The following is a 19,071-nucleotide window of genomic DNA, read 5'->3' as shown; positions in this document are numbered from 1 at the left end:
ACTATGAGTCTATATTGGCAAGGTCTCCAGGCTGTTCAGCACTAGGCACAGGTGTAGGTGTTGTCTGCGTCTCAGCATGTAACTCTTGACTATCTCCACCGGCCTTCCAGAAATTACCCGACATACGTGCCTATACGGAACAGTTGGAGTTTCTGTATACTCATAGTAAAATAGCAATCGTGTAGTCTTACCAATTCCTCTTCAAGCTTTCCTTCCTTTTTTAAGTGAATGCGTCTGTTGACAAGTACACCAACGTTCACCATGTAGTATACTTTAAAAAAAAGATCGTTTATATTTTTCCTAATTCACAATGGTCACTTTTAAGAACGAACCTGTGGTTCCTGCAAGGAAAAGAACCATCGACTTTTGGGCAATGTCAGCAAATCTAGAAGTAACTACCATAGTGGGGTTGGTTCTACTTTATTGAAAAGAAGTTCAATCTTGCCAGGTGCTGTTTATACCAGGAAATTTGTCTTCAGAGTTGGATCCCCGCGAGTTAAAGTTTGCGTCATTGTCTAAGCTTGAATATGCTTACACATTTTCCCTTTGATTTTTATTGTCTATCTTCCCAGATGAGATATATCGAACAAACATATTTATCAGACATGATATTTACACATGAGAAGAGTGATTTATTAGATAAACAACAATAGCCAGCTTCAGATTTTTAAAAAAAAATTGGCAGCGAAACAAATGAAATACGTATATGTGTTTTGAGTTTAATATTCTTTCTTTGAATGTCTTAGTTATATTAATCAGACACATTAAAAAACGGTTAAAGTAATCATTCATTTCAAACGTCTTCCAAGAATAATTCTGGGAACGATTGATCTGATTGCGGGAAGTAAGGGTTCTTCGATGTCCAATCACATTATGTAATACAAGTATTTTTTTGTTGCATGGAAATTCCAGTCCAGTGCTCAGCAAGACTTGGAAGTTTCCCCTATTATTTTATATACAGTTTGTGTGGACAGACTAAAAAGCTCAAAACAAGTTTAAAAATTAAAGCCGTATTATTGGATTTGTTTCAAAAAACGGATCACAATTTTTGAAACTTCAAAACGGTTCAAAAAACTTCAACCGACTCTGGCTGGATTGTCTTTTTCCAATGCCAAATAGCTTGGGAAGAAGATTATGCTTTTGATCGAAGAGATATGCTAAATGTGTAGGCCTAGAAAATCTCATAATAAAACATCTTTATCTGATGAAAGATATGGTGTTATGAACACTTAATTTTATCTAATATGTATTTGCACTTTTTAGTCTATCCACACCAACCATCTTCTTCAACCAAACAATTAGAGAAATATGGCATTCCATAGCATAATAACCAGCCAGAAATTATACAAACAGATGAATGTTTGAAGTAATTATATGTTGTTCATACAGTGGCTTTGAGTTGATAACTTTCATTGAAGTAATCAAGGATTCTATAGCGAGAACTATATTTTTGCGCATAGTTCTGTTGCAGTTTAGCTAAATCTAATAATGCCAATCATACATCCAAATTATTCAAATCGTCGTTTTAGATTTTCTTGAATGAATAAAAAACGGATCATAATTTATTACAGTCAGCCAAGTGCAGTAGACTACACCTCACGATTATATTTTTTTGTTCCATCACCCAATTCAAGGTCTACGACTTTTTCAACATCCAGTTCCATCATCATTTTTATGTGGATGTCACGCAGTAGTGTGAAAAATTGGCTAGGTATACTTTCGCAGCTGTATCACTGCTGCTTTATTGGTAAACGATTCATATCCTGGGCAGCCAAGCTTAACTAATGCGTCTGGGTACAATTGGCCAGAATGAGTTGGAAATTTACACTACATAGCAAACCCACCATGTGCCAAAATTTCCTCAATGATAAAATAATTAATACGGATAGAAGGACAATCCTATTAAAGAACAAATAAAAAGAGCTATTTAAGTACTTTGGGCCATTTCTACAGCTACGTCACTACTTTCAAGTTTACTGCGACAAGTGATGCAAGAAACACCGGTGGATAAAATCCACTGTGTCATTTTAGTCCCAGATTTTTGTATTTTCAAACGTGAAACATTGTATACATAAATATACTCACATCTATATTATATTTTGACCCAAAATCATGAATCTGTTCTTTGGAAAAGCGAAGGCAAAGACTACTGCCAAAGATGCCATCTATAAATTGAGGGAGACATTGGACATGCTTGAGAAAAGACAAACCTTTCTTGAGTCAAAAGCAGATAATGAACTCAAGATAGCCAAAGCTAACGCCACAAAGAATAGACGAGGTATTCGCAAGAAATAAAAAAGCAAAAAAAAAACCTTAAGTTCTTATTGTATCTGTTTATTTAGTCGCTCTTATGGCACTTAAGAAAAAGAAGGTGTTTGACGGCAACATTGAGAAGATCAACGGAGCACGAATGACAATCGAGACACAGATGATGGCCATCGAGAATGCCAATGTCAATCTTGAGACAATGGGCGCCATGCGCTCAGGTGCAGAGGCTATGAAGAATATTCACGGGTCAATGTATGTTTATTAGAATTATAGCATGATAAGCATTATATGCTGAGCCACGTATTCTTTCTTTTTTTGGCAGGGATATTAACAAGGTGGATGCCACAATGGACGATATTCGTGATCAGATGGATATCGCAGACGAAATCTCAGTAGCTATCTCTCGACCAGTTGGTATTGGCGAAGATCTTGATGAGGTATAATATAAAGGAAGGGTCATGTGAATACATATAAAGGCGGATCTTTTGACACCATAATGTGCATATAGGACGAGTTGCTGAACGAGCTGGAGGAGCTTGAACAAGAAGAGCTAGATGCAAAGATGCTAGAGACACCATCACCAGCCGTTTATACTCCAAATGTGCCTAGACATGAGCCAGGTAATGGAAAGATTGTGGGATATATAACGGATGAGTATGCTAATTGAATATTACTTTAGAACGTAACAAAAGAATTGAAGAAGAGGATGAAGAGGCCGAACTTAAAGCATTACAAGCCAGCATGGCAATGTAAGAGAGATTTAGGCAGCAATCATGCCAAAATTTCTCTATAATCCCATTATATTTCTGTCTCTCTGCCTTTATATGCTCTTGAATAGATATCTGTTAGAGATAGAAGGCAGCTTGTTGAAACAAGCCAATTTATATCAGCCATATTATTTCTCTATTATCTTTTTTTTTGCAGATATGTAGTCGATCAACTTTCCCTACTCTTGTATTGTCAACAATTCTTGTCATTTTTATATATACATTCATATATACATATACACACAAACATCCTTATCCTTTAAAACCAAAAAATTGAGTGTTTTATCTTTAGGACTCAATAGAGACAAAGTAACAAGCACAACCATAGTACAATGTGACTGGACATCACAGATATGAATATCTTCTGTAACACATTTTCTGTTGCCTCCCTCTTCTTTCGTCTCGGAGCTGTCATGGTTCATATTCTTAAACTCACAAAGGTCCATCAGCCCATTGAACTTGCCTATGATGGTGAAGGTCTCCGTATTGATGGAGATTTGAATCCCCGGAAGAAGCGTAGGTTACTTGTCTCTTTGACCATGTTATTCAAAAAGTCATTCCATAGTCAAAGCCGAGAGAACATGTTGTTGTGTTCCCATGCCTCCGCCCGCACAGGAAGACCCAACATTACTGCCCATTCCCAACCTGAACATCTTAAATGCCTTTTATAATGCCAAAACCAACATGGTTCAAATTCACGCTCTTATTCCCCGGGAACAAGATAAAGAAGATACTCCTCTTGACCTATACAAGTTTATGTACACAGTTCATGACAACAAGGAGGATGAAGCTATCGAATTTTGTGAGTCTATGATGGCAGAGGTTTACAAAGGTAAATATCAACAATAACATAGTTGGGATTACAACAAAGACTAAACCTTTTTATACATATATTCTTGGGGATGTTCATTATGTGTAGGTCTCAAGCGGGAAAAGTCTCTCAAAGTGCTTATTAATCCCTTTGGTGGACAAGGAAGAGCCAAGGAGATTTACAATAGCTATGTATTTCCCATCTTTGAAAGTGCAAAGTGCAAAGTTGATGTTCAGTGTAAGTTTATAGGTCGCAGGTTAAGTTAGTTTTACTTCATATTTTTTTTAGCTAATAATGTCCCTCTATAGATACTGAATTCCAGGGACATGCTATTAAGATCGCAAAGGATCTTGATATTGAAGCATTTGATGCTATTGTTTCCGTAAGTGGTGACGGCATTCCTCATGAAATCATCAACGGTTATATGCAACGTCCCGATGCTACCGAGGCTATGAATAAAGTGCCGTTGGGTGTTATTCCCGGAGGAACTGGAAATGCATTGAGTGTATGTCTTTTAGGCGAGAAACAAGGATTCGACCCTGCATATACTGCCCTCCAAATTATCAAAGGTAATATATATATTGTAGCTTTTGCGTATATGCATATATGCATACATTTATGTCTGTATGTTGATATTCTCCTATTCAAGGCACAAACATGGCATTGGATCTTTGTTCTGTATCATTCAGTGATCACCGCTATTTTTCCTTCCTCTCTCAGAACTATGGTATTACTGCTTATGCCGATCTTGGCACCGAAGACTTGCGGTAGGTTCAGGCATATCTTAACTATGCGTTCAATAGTCTTACTATTTAGGAATTACGATTAGTTGGATGGGAGATTCTCGTACAATTGTTGGGTTGATGAAAGGAATTTTTGGAAAACACACATATCCAGTTGAGATTGCTCTTCAAATCGAGGAGTCTAACAAAGCCAAAATCAAGCAAGACTATGAAAATGCATATTCTGCCCAAACCAATATCCTAGTTGACAACACTCCTGGTTTCAAGGACACAATCCCCTCTTTGTCTGAGCGTGTACCCGATGATTGGACAATAATAAAGGAGCCAGTATCTTTCTTTTTGACTAGTAAGATGCCATGGCTGGCAAGGGATATGCTCAGCCATCCATTTGCTCTTCCCAATGACGGATTGTTGGACGTTCTTATGGTTCGCGGTAAAAACAGTATTACAAAGCAGCTGGGTGTATTTACCAAAGTAGAAAACGGCAAGCACGTTTCCTCCAACTTGGTAAGCTATTATATTTTTGAATATCTTTTCTTTTTTACTCTATATATTCATGAAATCAATGATAGGTGGAGTACTACAAGGTCAAGGCATTTCGCCTGACACCACTTTTGGATGTTAATCAAAAAGCTTATGTTGCCATTGATGGCGAACATGCACCTGTTAAGCCATTCCAGGTCCAAGTTCATCCCGGTCTGGCCACTGTTCTTAGTATTCACACACGTTATGTGTATACAAGCTTTTGATGCAAAAACTTAAAAGAAATAAATAAAAATATTTACACATGCATATTACAGCTCTTTAACAACGCGTTTTCATAACCCAAAAAAAAGTAGATAATTAAAAAAAATGCCAGGCACGCGTATAAAAGTGACAGAGACAGTCCCAACGTCACAATGGTTGTTAACAATCATAATTCATAATCCAATTAATAGTATCACTTGTTTTTGGTTTTTATTATACTCATGGATCGAAAGAACACCAAGCAAGGTGATCTCGGGTAGGTGATCCGATATAAATCTTACAATTGACAACACCTCATTCGACTCATGCTCCCAAAGATCATTTTTTAAAAAAGTATATTTCACTAAACCCAAGGAAGAACAGATCCAAGATGTTGAAATGGCCGTGGCAGAACTCATTAACGACAAAAGAAGATCGAGAGAATCTTCTGAGGATGCCTCGAACGATTCGTCCCAGAACATAAAAATTGCCCGTCCTAAAAAGCAAAAAAAGATACACATTGAAGAAGAACAGGAAGAAGAGGAAAAAGATAAAGATCAAGGCAGCAATAAAAAAATAGAAACAATGAAAGAAGTAGATAAAAATAACAAAGACATTGCTGTACCTGCTGCAAGTGCTTCAGCTGATAAAAGCGATGTGAAAAAGAGTGAATCCGATGATGAATTCGAAAAGGAGATAGAGGTTGCCAAAGAAGAAGAAAAGGAAGAAGCCAAAGAAGAAAAAATCGCAAAGGAAGCAGCAAAGACATTGTATGTACTTTTATAAATTACATAAAAATAAGGAGAACCTAATTATGTGTGTCAGAGCTATTGTAGGTACAAGTATGCCAACCGAGCTTTCATGGGCTAAAGGAAAGCCGTAAGTACAGTACATTTTTATTATTCTAGACTCTATGATTTAGTCTTACTATCGATTTTGACATGATCAGTGTTACTACTACTTTGACCGGCTTTTCTTTTATTTACTTTCTGTATTCTAGAATTCCTTATGCCATGTTATGTAAAACATTTGAGCGATGTGAAGCCACCACAAAACGCTTGGCAATCACCGAGTACCTAGTTCAGCTATTTTTACAGGCCATTAAGTTGACTCCTAGCGGTTTACTCGAACTTCTTTACATGTGCATCAACAAGGTAATATTAAACTATTATGTGAAATTATATGCACTCAATTGCTTACAAACGTGAAACCTTGATTAGCTCTGTCCGGATTACGAAGGGCTAGAGATGGGTGTTGGCGAATCATTCTTGATCAAGGCTATTGTGAGTTCCACCGGTAGAAACATTAAAAACATCAAGGCAGAATACAGAAGTACTGGTGACCTTGGTACTGTAGCCATGGTAAGAACACATAGTTGATTACACACATACAGAAGTATCAAAAATAAGTAGATATTCATTAGATTGTGCCTTTTGTTGGATTTTATTAGAATAGCAAAGGATCGCAAGGAACTCTCTCTATGCCAAAGCCCTTGACAGTTCATCAAGTATTTCAGACACTCAAGGATCTTTCTCAAATCACAGGCAACCAGGTAAAGTACATTGATTCTTTAAGTAAATATTTTCTTCTTATTTTTTATACATTCTATACACTACTTTTACCTTAGTCACAAAAAAAGAAAATCGACAAGATAAACTCGTTACTGGTTCAGTGCAGAGGAAGTGAGGCAAAATATTTGATTCGGTAAGGTTCAACTCAGGGATATAATTAAAAAATGACAAAATGAACCGAATTATTATTTTATGTAGACAATTGGAAGGAAAACTTCGAATTGGTCTTGCAGAGCAAACTGTTCTATCTGCCCTTGCCCAATCGATCGTATTGAGTAAACCAGGTAAATTACGTTCGAAATTATTGCTGAAATTATTGATAATTACCACTATCTTTCTTGCGCTTACAATATTATTATTTTTCAAAGAAACCTCAAAGTTGTCCCAAGAAAAAATAGAACAAGCATTGGCTGATGCCGCAGCAATTGTCAAATCTGTGTACAAGTAAATACGCATGAGATACATTTTTTTAATATGAAATATTGAGAAGTGATTAATGTTTTTTCTTTTGCTTAGCCAACTACCTTGCTATGATATGATCGTTCCTGCTTTGCTCGAGTACTCTATTAAAGATTTCCCTGACCATTGCAATATGAGACCAGGTAAGTTGCTCTATTATATTTTATAAATTTTCTATCAACTAATACACTGAGATGATTGTTTAGGAATCCCCTTGAAGCCCATGCTGGCCCATCCTACAAAGAGTCTAACTGAGATTCTGGATAGATTTGAAGACAGAAAGTTTACTTGTGAGTTTAAGTACGATGGTGAGAGAGCACAGGTAAGGAGAGATGCGAGAACAATAATAATATATTTAATATTGTTAATTAACTTAATTAACCTAACTTATGATTCAATTGATCAGATTCACTTGTTACCAAATGGAAAATCTATGGTTTACAGTCGTAACTCTGAGAACATGTCTGATCGCTACCCTGACATCATGTCAAAGCTGGCTAATGTAAGTCATTATAATGAGGTTGTATAGACTTTTTATATGAAAAAATACATCATTCAGATAAAAAATTAACGCACAATTATAGTGGGTGATGCCTACCACTAGCTCGTTTATTCTTGATTGTGAGGCAGTGGCATGGGACAAAGAAAACAAGCAAATTCTTCCTTTCCAGGTCCTTAGTACTCGAAAGAGAAAGGATGTCAAGGAAGAAGACATCAAGGTGCAGGTGGTTGTTTTTGCATTTGATTGTCTTTACTTGAACGGCGAGGTAAGGCATATAAATAAAAGGCACCTTTTAATGTAATTGTATAATAATGATTAAAAAATATATTATATAGTCCCTTTTGCGCCTGCCATTGGAAGAACGTCGTGAAAAGTTGAGATCTGCTTTCAAAGAGACTGAAAATGAATTCTACTTTGCACGCCAAATGGACTCTAACAATATTGATGATATTCAAGTTTTCCTTGACGTCTCCATCGAAAATAACTGCGAAGGCTTAATGGTCAAATTATTTGATGGCGAAGAGGCATCCTATGAGCCTTCCAAGAGATCACGTAACTGGCTCAAAGTCAAGAAGGACTACCTGAGTGGTATCGGTGACTCTATGGATTTGGTTGTTATTGGTGCATTTTATGGACGTGGAAAACGAACATCAGTATACGGTGCATTTTTGTTGGCTTGTTATGATCCCGAAACAGAAGAATACCAGACAATCTGTAAGATTGGTACCGGTTTTTCTGAAGAAGATCTCCTAAACCATTACAATGCATTAAAGGGCCATGTAATTGAAGCTCCCAAGCGATTCTATTGCTTGGGAGAGAATCCAGTCAAACCAGATGTGTGGTTTGAGCCTGTTAAGGTTTGGGAGGTACTTTGTGCAGACTTGAGTATCAGTCCGCGCTACATGGCTGCCGTTGGAAAGGTATTTAATAGCACAATTTACATTTGCATTTATTGAATCGAATTAAACATATCATTTTTTTAGGTCGATGCTTCCAAGGGTATCTCCCTTCGTTTCCCTCGATTTATCAGAGTTCGTGATGACAAGGGTCCTGAAGACTCAACTTCGAGTGAGCAAGTTATGACGTTTTACTACAACCAGGCTAATAGCTCCAAAGGAAAGGGTGATGACATGGACTATTAATTAATGTGCCTGTTTTTTGAAAAATAAATATATAAATATATAAATATCTGTGTTTAAACAGCACACGTTTGCATTATTGTGGCGCTTTATTTTGTTATATCGACATTAATTACAAAAGTAAAAGTACATCTCTCTTTCTCTCTCTTTAATTGGCATCAGTATTTTTTCTTCTTGATAGCCGCAACCGCAGCAGCCTGGGCACTGGAACCTATTGTTTTCGAGTGCTGCTTCAGTAGCTTGTAACCAGCAAAGCCTGTCAAGATAACAACACCGGTAATCACAGAGGCTACAACATAGCTCTTTGGAGGCCACATATCCTTTGTCTTGTCCTTTTGAGAACCTGGGATGGCAATTGAACTAAAAAGAAGAATAAAAAGTTAGTATAGAAACGGTGTTACATCGTGAATACTTACGGATTCATGGCCACGCTTGTCAAAATGTGATAAAGCTCTGCCATCTGGTTATTCTTTACCGAAACACTCCGAGGAACAGCCAAACCAATATTGCGACAATAGACGTCGGGCTGGACTTCATATCGTTGTGTAATTAAATCAACTTCACTTTGTGTTGCCACAAAAACAATTGGAACATTTTCAACCTTATATTTTTCCTAAATAACAGTTAATTATGTTAGTTTAATAATATTCTTATTCTTGTTATATTCAAAGTGACATACCCGAAGAGCAGCTAAATAAGCAAATGAATTGACATCGCCGGTGTTGTATACAAAGCACAAAAGGTCGCAGGCATCAAGACGCTTTCTACTCGACAGAATATCGGCTTCTTGGTCAGCACCTATTTCTTGCATCTTTAGACATAGTGCGGATGAGACATTCGTCCTGTCAGCCCGTATATCCTACCCACACGTTACACCTACCACCAAGTATTTTTCTACACCTTTCATTTCTACAGAATTAACCACATGAAAAGGCTCTTTTGTTGGATGATACTTTTCAGAAAAAGGCTTGTTTACAAATGCTCTCATGAGAGAGGTCTATTATTAAGTAAAGTACGGGGAACTCAATATATATACAGAGACAAGTACAAGTATACCAAGCAGTCGTATTATCCCCATTACCTTTCCTGACCGGGGTGCCCCAAAGATATAACATAAGAATACGTTTCGTTGAATCTTCCCCTTTTTACGATCTGTCTTTTTTGGTTTTGTTACTTTGAGCGCAGTACGTGTATCACCCTCAAAACCAAGGTAAGCCATATATTTTAAGGTAGTTTTATGATCAATAAGAGTTGTCATACTAGAGTCGTACAAATGCACAATTTCATTTCATCTCATTAATCTCTTGCTCCGAAATCATGATTATAATTTTTTAAACTTGCCTCCACTGTGCTAGCCAACCCTGTAATGTAACCGATCCTGTCTCTGTTGTGATGGTTGTTTGTGGGAATGCTGTGTTCGCCCAGGGGTTTCCTGGTGATGTGCTGAACAGACCGATGAGCTCTTGATAATTCAAGGCACCATCTTTGTCCTAAGATTTACTCCGTTTAGTCAATTATTATTGACAGGGGTGAAGAAAAATTATACAAATATAATGATCAGTGACCCTACCTTGTCAAAGGATTGGAAAAGTTCGGCGAAGAATTGGTAACCATGGGGACTCAATTCGACCGAGCATTCTTGTGGTACGTCAAGACTAAGTACCGTCATGAACGTAAATATTAATAGCTGTAGAAAGTAGACAATATATAATTCCAAGAACTACAAACATTGGAAGACTTACGTAGGCAACAAGAAGTCTTCTCTTAGTGACAAGTCATCGCCATACCCAAACTTTCTTAATACTGTCCAGGTAGTCTCGAGACGTCCTCGTTGAATAAAAAGAGAATGAAGAAAAACAAACCCTTGATTTTAAAGAAAATATAAATAAATAAACACATTTTGTTAAGAAGGGGGAAGTAAAAAAATGGTTCTAGTGGAATATCTCTAACACACTCACCTGTTTCCGTCAAACCTTCTTTATTTACTCCTGCTGGCTCATGTTCTCGTACCACTTCTTTTACACCTTCTAATTCTTGCTGCTGCAGTGGTGCATTGAAACATTTTCTCTAATCACACCATAAGTTTCATGCTCTTATTTTACCACTCAACCCAAAGAAGTACTAGGGGGTTTCTTTCGTCTTTTTTTCTTTTTCTTTTTGGTGTTATTTGTTTGTTTCTTTTTCTTACCTGAAACTCGTTAAGTTCCTTATCGTTCAAGATATTGTCTTTGTCTGTATCGCATAGTTTAAATATACGCTTCAGAGCATCAATGCATTGGGGTTTGAGGATCTACTGAAATATTAGTGCCAGCATAAAGTCTAATGATTATTCATTAGACTCACATGTTCTCTTGAATCATAGAGAGGAGCTGTAGGGTGTAATACGGCCTTTTGAGCAAAGTAAAAGACTTCAGATACATTGAGGAGTTGCCTTGAAGAGCATTCTACACATGTCTCCACCTCCTAAACAAACAAATAAATAAACAAATCCCACTTCTTCATCTTTATACTGTGTTTTGTTTTGTTACATGCCTTAAATTCATTCATTATAGGAATAACCTCGTCTTCTAGACTTTGGTTTGTCACATCATCGCCTCTCAAATCTATCTTGTTGCCCACAAGCACAGACGGGACCTAGTACAATATAATACACACACACATACACATAGATTGGTCAGGCCATAAAATAAGCCATCAAAAAATCTGTCTGTTGCTCACATTCACTCCCAGCGAACGAATATAAGGCAGCCAATAAAGAGACAGGCGATTAAAGGTGTTTGGGTCATCAATAGCGTAGACGATGCAAATGACATGCGCTTTGCGGATCTCTGCTTCAAGTTGTTCACGATCTTCAGGGCGTGCTATAGAATAATAGTATTCCAAGTTTTTCGCGGTATGTGTAAATAAAGGATGAGGGAATAGGCTCACTTGCTCTTTATTGATTTATCTCATTTTACTTCTTTCCTTCTTGTTTATTCAATTACCTGAAGAATCCATGATGTGCATTGTTACGTTCTCGGGCGTAACCTCTGGAGGAATTGTTACCTCGGGGACGACATGTTGTACCTGCAAAATAATGAATAAAAACACGCAGTTAAAATTTACATTGTATGACTTACGTTGGGTATGAATGTTTCTTTTATCAACGAGGTGATGAGAGTACTCTTGCCAACACCCTCTGTGAATGCAATAATAAAAATGTCAGTTGTTCTGTCTGGGATGACAGTAAGCTGAACCTACCATCTCCCACTAGCAATATGCGCACGTCTCTTCGCATGGTAAATAGTATATGGAAGCGCGTGTGACAAGTTACTTTTTTGTTTTGTTTTGTTTAGGGTATTATGACGCCTGGAATAAGGATAGCAATGAAGGCGGAAGGGTCAAGAGTCCAAGGTAATTACTGCTAATCAGAGAATTCCGGGGAAGCGATATCGTCTTTTTGAATGAACAGTCTGGGATGTAAATGAGTTGGGCCCTGGAGGACAGAAGAACAGAGTGGGAAGAAGGGGTTGAGAATCATAAGGCTGAAGGGACAAGTGTTTGGACACCGGTCGGAACCTGAACTTATCTCTTGCGCTTGCCAAAATAAAAAGTCCACTTCATTTGACAATTCAATAGAAGTTTTTCATAAGAATAAAAGTGTGTAGGTCTTTAATATACATTTCTCGTGTTATTGTTTGATGTAAATATATTTTCTAGTATTCTGTGAAATACTTTCATGAAGTTGATAAATAGAATATACAGTATAATATTCGCTTGGCTGTATAAAAAAATGAAATTCTAATAATAATAATAATAATGAAAAGGTATTAAGTCTGCCTCGCCATACATTAATCCATTATTTTAAGTACACTTTTGATGACTTAGTACAGTTTTTTCTCCTTTATTTCTTTTAATATATATATAAGTATATCCACCAAGAATGTTATAGTAGACCAGTTTATTTACCATAATATTCCAGGTGAGTGGTTTGGTTTTATATTTAAACATTTAGGATGTGTTAATCATCGCCAGTAGTATATTTCTGTAATAATATGATCAAGAGCATTGCTAGATATTTATAATATGTATCTAATTTACTTCAGCAATAATTAATGGTGCTTCGCAATATATGTACACATATAGTTAACCGAGACGTTTATGTATGTATATGTATAGTCCAAATGCTTTATTCAATATATATGTATATATATAAATATATAATAATCAAAGCTCCATACCAGCGGCTTCATCTTCGGAAGCATAGCTTACAGAGCTCATATCATCATCATCCGAGCTACCATCTGAAACTGCATCAGCAGCCTCCTTTGTAGCATAGAGTTGAACGTGTTCTGATATTGAGAAGTATTAAGTTGTTAAGACGCTTTCATATGCTATAATATTATACTATATGCTGTGTTTCTCTTCTTTTCACTCCTTTACCTTTAACTTTTATCTCATACTTTGCAGGCTCGCGCATCAATAGTGCAGCGGCCTCTCCGTTAAGTGGATCAGTAGGGTTAGGGTAACGAAGAAGTTGTGGTAGAAACACTTCAAAGATATTGATCATGTCTGCATTAAAATTGTCAGAAAAAAGATAATAGTACGCGCAAGTAACTTATATCCTACCGAACATTGGACTCCATGTCTGATTAATTACATCCAAACAGACTGATCCACTCCTAGCCACTGGATAAGTCAAAGCATTATAATAGTACTACATTAACTCACACTTCATCAATGTTGGGATGGAAGATACGGTTGATGAATCCTATGCTCGGGGATTTGTAGGGATACTGATCAGGTAATTCAACATGAACCTTCCACACACCGCCAGTAAAAGGAGCTATTCTCTTGAATTAGCTTACGTACGTAAACACATATATCGCTTCTTACTGTCAGTTGGTCCATGAAAACGGACATAGAACTCTTGCATATTATCATTGACCAGAGTGACTTCATAGTCACTCATCAATCTGAATTCTGCATGAGAATTGCTTATTAATCTAGACGCATGCACTTACAGTTTCATGACATCCGTTTCAATTCTCCTTCGTGGGGTGGACATTATAAGTTAAGTGCAAAAAACAACTTCTTTAAAGCCCCTCCCTCTTTTAATCCGAACACCTGAATGCATTCCTCTTTCCCCCTCCTGTACGTCATAATAGTCATGTGACTAAATAAAACACCGACGTAAAGATTGGCTTGATCCGGGTTGATCTTTTTTGAAGTATATTATAAAGTTCTCTTGCCATTCGTTTTTTTTGTATGAGACAAGGTTTTATTATTAAATTGCCCAAAAACAGGTCGTACTTCCTAAAGAAGGAGAGGTAGATGCCGGGGAGAGATTGATGAACACACAAAGTGTGGGGACTATGTAGTAGGAAACGATAAAATTACAGAGAAGAGGGAAACAAAATTAACAGAAGAAAAAGAACGAAGAGAAGAAATATTACAGGAGAAAGTAGAAAGTAGATGGAGCACAAGAGTGAGAGACCTAGTCTAGGAGATGGGAAGACTGAAAGAAAAATTGAAGCGATTTGTTCACAGAAACAACTACATTGGCAGGAACAAAAGGCACATCGTCAAAAATTGTGCGCCAGTACGCTTTCCACACTGCGGCAAGAACACCATCCAAAACATGGTATGAGTCAATATGAGGAGGGGAGGGAGGGAGGGCGAGAGCATAAAAGGCACGAAGGATTGTGGACGGTTGGGCTCGCCAGTGTGGTATCAACCTATGCATAGTCATAGTCCAAACTTGCCAAACGAGAGGACACTCCACAAGGAAATGTTCAGGAGTCTGGTTAGAGTGACCACATAGACGGCACTCGGGGGAGGCGACAAAGCTGGGGATAATAGCATGAAGGATGGAAGCTGAGGAAAGAGAGTTATGTAGAAGTCGAAACCATATGTTGCGGGTGGAAGTGGACAAGGTCAAAGACCAGAAGAAATTCCATTGGCGAGGTGACAGGCGTGAGACCGATTGGCGGGGGTTTGGATCGGGAGGGGGGCATAGGAGTCGAAACGAACGTCGGGAAAGTTTGAGTTGTCTTATAAAGGAGGCAAATGATATTGAGAGGTGCATAGGGTCAACTGTGCCATATGAGCCATCATGGGAAGCGGAAGGGTGGGAGGGTGGAAGGCAAAGAGAGGCAAAGAAGGGGTGTATGACCTGTATGTGCGTGTCAACAATGCGAAAAATCGGTTTATGAGGATTGGACATGTTGTTCGAGAAGATAGAGGGAGACGAGAAAAACAGAGAAGTAAAGGATCGTAGTAGAAAGCATCAGAAACCAACAGTTGATGAAAGCGAGAATTAGAAAGAAAAGTGTTATGTGGTAAAGAATGATATATAGCACTAAGAGGAAGAGAAAACCATGTAGCAAAAGAAAGAGAAGGAGGTATGTCTAAGGAAGGTAGTTTATCATAAGCAGAAAAGAATAAAGACAGCGCAGAAGGGAAAGGAAAAATGCCTTTGCGACTGGTAGAAAAAAAGAAAAAGAATGTAGGATCAAGCAAATGGAAAGGGGAAGCGGAAGAATACATAGAAATATGAGCGCGTAGCCAACGAATAGGAATAGAGAGTGTGGCACGAGCAGGAAAAAGAAGAGGAAGAAGCCATCGAAATTGAAGAGCATACTGTTGGGCAGCCGGATCTATGAGACCCAGCCCTCCAAAGGACCGTGGAAGACATAGTGTAGCATATTTTACTCTTGGAAACATGCGGCGCATGACAAACTTACCAACAATAGACCGTAGAGTGTTCATGAAGGTCTTTGGAAACCAAACAAGACGAAGGACGTGCCAAAGACGAGAAAGAATGAGAGAGTTGACGATTGTGGCGCGTCCACGGACTGAAAGGTAACGTTGAGAGTGCAACTGTGTTGCCAAGCGTATATCATTGAGAAGTTTTGCGCCGAATGCATCGCGTTGTGTGATGGTGTGGATGAGTGGATAGCCTAGGTAAATTGCCGGCGAGGAAGAGGAGCGATCATACCACGAGGTGATACCGACAGATTGGAGAGGGATCTGCCATTCTGGTAGTGTGGATCCGGACAGAGAGAGGGCATGGGTTTTGTGCATATTGACCTTAGCATTAGATGCTAGGCCGTAAGTATGAAGATGTTCGTTGAGGCGGTGTAAATCTTCAGGATCCTTGAGAAAGGCGAGGAAATCATCAGCATAGGCTAATACTTTAAGAGAAGTGGAAGGAACGGATTGGGGAATTGTGTAGCCTTGAAAAAGAGAATCATCAAGTATACGAAGGAGCAAAGGTTCGAGGACAAAGTTGAAAAGAACAGGAGATAGCGGGTCACCTTGGCGTAAACCTCGGGATTGGAGGACAGGAGAAGAAATGTAACCATTGACATTAAAGCGTACGCGAGTCTGGAAGAAGAGGGAAGTGATAGAAGTGACAAATGAATGTGGAAAGCCATATTTGAGGAGGGCTGTTTGAAGATATTGAGGATGGACGCGGTCATAGGCTTTTTCCTGGTCGAGAAGGACGCCAATTGCGGTAGAAGAAGTCTTGTGGGCTTGTTCCATAACCAATTTCACCAAAAGGCCGTTATCCGCAATAAATCGAGAGGAAAGGAAACCAGTTTGATACGGGTTAAGGACAGTATTGGCGATTGGGGCCATGCGGATATTGAGGAGGCGGGTGAAAATTTTGGCGTCACAATTAATGAGGGCAATCGGGCGCCAGTTACGGAGGAGAGACAGATCACCTTTCTTTGGCAAAAGCCGCACACAAGTATCTGTCCAAGAAGGAGGAAATAAGGAATGGATGAGAGCATCATTGTAGACACGCGTAATTAAAGAGGCATATAGGGGGTGTTGGAATAGTACAGCTAGAATAACATAAGGAAACCCATCTGGGCCAGGGCTACTAGGTTGCGGGGCCCTGGAGACGCATTGTTGAATGCCGTCCAAAGTGAAGGTGGTGGTAAGAAGGTCTTGTTGTGCGGAAGTGATGTGGCGGGAAGGTGTAATGGAGGAAAGAAGCTGGTCCACGGCGTGATCGTCAATAGGATCGGGAGAAAACAAAGAAGAATAGAAAGCAGTGGTAACTGTCATCATAGTGTCAGGAGTAGTGCATAGTACGTTGGTATCAGGATGGTAGAGAGGGGGCATATACTGTTGCTGCGTACGTATGCCAATGGCTTTCTTGAGATAGCCGGCAGATGTCTCCCCATGTTCTCTCCAGCGAAGTCCAGCTCGAAGGGAGGCGGTGTCAACAAGTTCTTGCTGGATTGCTGCAATTTGTTGGTCATATTTAGGAAGAAGTAGAAGGCGAGCTGCTAGTATAGGTTTTGACCGCAAAAACCGACTCCGTTTGCTCTGGAGTGATTTGAGCAGTTTTTTCCGATACGTAGTATAGCGTCCACCAAATTTCTTTGCGGTCCTAATCATAGTAGCTTTGACAACTTCCCACTGGCGTTGTGGATCATCTTGAGGAAGGAGAGGAAAGAGGCGAGTGAGAGCGGAATCGAGGGCAGAAAGAAAGGCGGGATTTGAGGCAAGAGAAGGGTGAGCGCGCCATAATCCACGCCCTTTGTCGGATGTGCCTAGACAAATAGTGGCCTGAAGCAGAGCATGGTCGGTCCACAAACGAGAGATAAACTGGACATCGTGGTTGACAATTGAGGAGGACATAGAGTATGGTGCAAATATATAGTCTATAGTAGTGGTAGAAGAACTGCGGTTAAAAGTAGGGAGCGGTGTGGAGTCGAGAGAGGTGTGACAGTTGACGAAGTAAGATCCAAGATAATGTTGCCAAGGAAGAGGTGCCGTGCGTAGTGAGGTGGGGTTAAGGAAAGAGAAATTAAAGTCGCCCAGGATGAAGAGTCGATCCCGGATGGTGGGATTATTAAGAATAGCGAATGACTGTAAATCAGAATAAAAGGCAGGACGAGCAGCAGGAGAGGCGGGTGCATACCCAACAAGAACAAAGAAAGGATCAAAACTAGAAGACGTATGAGTTTCCTTGGCAAGGATAGCACGATCGTCTTCAGGAATGGGGATACGTTCAAGAGAGAGAAGAGGAGAAAGAGTGACTAAACCACATCGATAAGTCCAGAGGGAGCTGCTGGCGCGAAATTGATTGTGTATAACAGTAGATAGTGAGGCGGAGGCATATGTTTCTTGTAAAGCAATTATATCGGAAGAGGTCTGGCGCAAGAAGCGAATAAGGTCGGAGCGGCGGGAAGGATCAGATAATTTGGCCAGGCTATTACAATTTAGACTTGCAATGCTGACATTGAGGGTAAGGGCCGACATAATTATTGACGGACAGGAGTTTCAGCACTACCCTGTGGAGGGTTGGCAGGTGTGGCGGTAGCAGTCTTCGTGATAGCAGGGATATTTTTCCCAATTTTTCCAAGCGGTGCTTTGGTTTTACGGTGGAGTTGGAGGTCTTTAAGAGTTTGGGCGTGTTTGCTGAGGCCTGGGAGAATCAAGGTGTTGTGGGGAGTGACGGTTGAAGTGCCGGTGGTACCAGCAGGAGAAGAGGACAGCGCGACAATGGAAGCCCGGGTAGCCTCTAATTCTTGTTGTGTGGCCTGGGCCTTGGTCTCTGCTGAACGTGCTAGGGCAGCGTTCAAGGCCGCAATTTCGTCGTCTTTGGCGGAGAGGGCGGCAGCAAAGTTAGCGACAAGTGCATTAGCTTCCTGCTCGGTGGCCATCCGTTCTTCGAGTGCCTTAGCTGCTATCTCTCGGTCCACAGCTTCTTTGGTAGCGAGTTGCTTGGCCGCAGCTTTTTGTACGGCAGCATGAGAATTCTCAATGTCAAATTCGGCAGTTCGCGGATTGTCATGATCGTGTTGTGTGCTGGCCTCAGACATTTTGACCTCTGGTATGGCGTTGTTCGTCAGGTGGTATCCTTTTTGAGGATGCGAGTTCTTGGCTTGAGCCCGAGGGCACTGGTCTCTGACGTGCCCAGTTTGGTTACATATCCAGCACTGCCGTTTGTTGGCTGGGCGTTCAGGACAGTTTTGACGGTCATAACCGTCAGCGTGACAATATCGACACCAAATGGGCATGGAGCTTGTGGTAGCACGGAAACCGTCCGAGGTATCCATCCACTGAATATTATGTGGCATGTG

The 19,071-nt window shown here is 39.6% G+C and overlaps 7 protein-coding genes across 7 annotated transcripts; 3 read left to right on the top strand and 4 right to left on the bottom strand.

The window, feature by feature from the left end:
- Nucleotide 1: 1 nt before the first annotated feature.
- Nucleotides 2–402, bottom strand: PHYBLDRAFT_145763 (hypothetical protein; the record flags this gene model as incomplete). Its single annotated transcript, XM_018431530.1, has 3 exons — nucleotides 2–130; nucleotides 192–271; nucleotides 333–402. 3 exons carry the CDS (start codon nucleotides 400–402, stop codon nucleotides 2–4), a joined length of 279 nt encoding a protein of 92 aa, XP_018291406.1.
- A 1,710-nt stretch (nucleotides 403–2,112) lies between these two features.
- On the top strand, nucleotides 2,113–2,935 carry PHYBLDRAFT_21078 (hypothetical protein; the record flags this gene model as incomplete). The annotated part of the gene is made up of 4 exons (XM_018439749.1): nucleotides 2,113–2,278; nucleotides 2,343–2,520; nucleotides 2,591–2,705; nucleotides 2,777–2,935. 4 exons carry the CDS (start codon nucleotides 2,113–2,115, stop codon nucleotides 2,933–2,935), a joined length of 618 nt encoding a protein of 205 aa, XP_018291405.1.
- A 513-nt stretch (nucleotides 2,936–3,448) lies between these two features.
- PHYBLDRAFT_155448 (hypothetical protein) lies at nucleotides 3,449–4,617 on the top strand (the record flags this gene model as incomplete). Its single annotated transcript, XM_018433407.1, has 5 exons — nucleotides 3,449–3,551; nucleotides 3,601–3,867; nucleotides 3,955–4,083; nucleotides 4,155–4,349; nucleotides 4,496–4,617. 5 exons carry the CDS (start codon nucleotides 3,449–3,451, stop codon nucleotides 4,615–4,617), a joined length of 816 nt encoding a protein of 271 aa, XP_018291404.1.
- A 1,639-nt stretch (nucleotides 4,618–6,256) lies between these two features.
- Nucleotides 6,257–8,989, top strand: PHYBLDRAFT_112902 (hypothetical protein; the record flags this gene model as incomplete). The annotated part of the gene is made up of 12 exons (XM_018428316.1): nucleotides 6,257–6,469; nucleotides 6,536–6,676; nucleotides 6,766–6,867; nucleotides 6,943–7,019; nucleotides 7,085–7,170; nucleotides 7,255–7,330; nucleotides 7,403–7,488; nucleotides 7,552–7,667; nucleotides 7,752–7,847; nucleotides 7,930–8,112; nucleotides 8,183–8,767; nucleotides 8,831–8,989. The coding sequence occupies 12 exons, from the start codon at nucleotides 6,257–6,259 to the stop codon at nucleotides 8,987–8,989; spliced, it is 1,920 nt and encodes a 639-aa protein (XP_018291403.1).
- A 155-nt stretch (nucleotides 8,990–9,144) lies between these two features.
- Nucleotides 9,145–12,451, bottom strand: PHYBLDRAFT_85839 (hypothetical protein; the record flags this gene model as incomplete). Its single annotated transcript, XM_018443626.1, has 16 exons — nucleotides 12,227–12,451; nucleotides 12,106–12,164; nucleotides 11,971–12,052; nucleotides 11,705–11,847; nucleotides 11,519–11,620; nucleotides 11,330–11,449; nucleotides 11,175–11,276; nucleotides 10,945–11,053; nucleotides 10,729–10,849; nucleotides 10,557–10,641; nucleotides 10,328–10,476; nucleotides 10,068–10,245; nucleotides 9,867–9,983; nucleotides 9,666–9,797; nucleotides 9,403–9,599; nucleotides 9,145–9,346 (listed from the first exon to the last, which is right to left on the bottom strand). Exons 1-16 carry the CDS (start codon nucleotides 12,261–12,263, stop codon nucleotides 9,145–9,147), a joined length of 1,935 nt encoding a protein of 644 aa, XP_018291402.1. The 5' UTR covers nucleotides 12,264–12,451.
- Nucleotides 12,452–13,134: 683 nt separating this feature from the next.
- On the bottom strand, nucleotides 13,135–14,033 carry PHYBLDRAFT_177587 (hypothetical protein; the record flags this gene model as incomplete). The annotated part of the gene is made up of 6 exons (XM_018437904.1): nucleotides 13,135–13,317; nucleotides 13,409–13,537; nucleotides 13,595–13,647; nucleotides 13,697–13,811; nucleotides 13,862–13,941; nucleotides 13,990–14,033. The coding sequence occupies 6 exons, from the start codon at nucleotides 14,031–14,033 to the stop codon at nucleotides 13,193–13,195; spliced, it is 546 nt and encodes a 181-aa protein (XP_018291401.1). The 3' UTR covers nucleotides 13,135–13,192.
- A 429-nt stretch (nucleotides 14,034–14,462) lies between these two features.
- Nucleotides 14,463–15,191, bottom strand: PHYBLDRAFT_145759 (hypothetical protein; the record flags this gene model as incomplete). The annotated part of the gene is made up of 1 exon (XM_018431529.1): nucleotides 14,463–15,191. The coding sequence occupies one exon, from the start codon at nucleotides 15,189–15,191 to the stop codon at nucleotides 14,463–14,465; it is 729 nt and encodes a 242-aa protein (XP_018291400.1).
- Nucleotides 15,192–19,071: the final 3,880 nt, after the last annotated feature.

This window comes from Phycomyces blakesleeanus (assembly GCF_001638985.1).
Source record: "Phycomyces blakesleeanus NRRL 1555(-) unplaced genomic scaffold PHYBLscaffold_11, whole genome shotgun sequence".
Classification (NCBI taxonomy): Eukaryota; Fungi; Mucoromycota; class Mucoromycetes; order Mucorales; family Phycomycetaceae; genus Phycomyces; species Phycomyces blakesleeanus.
The sequence above is the reverse complement of the archived record's forward strand: the minus strand, read 5'-3'. Positions and strand labels throughout refer to the sequence as shown.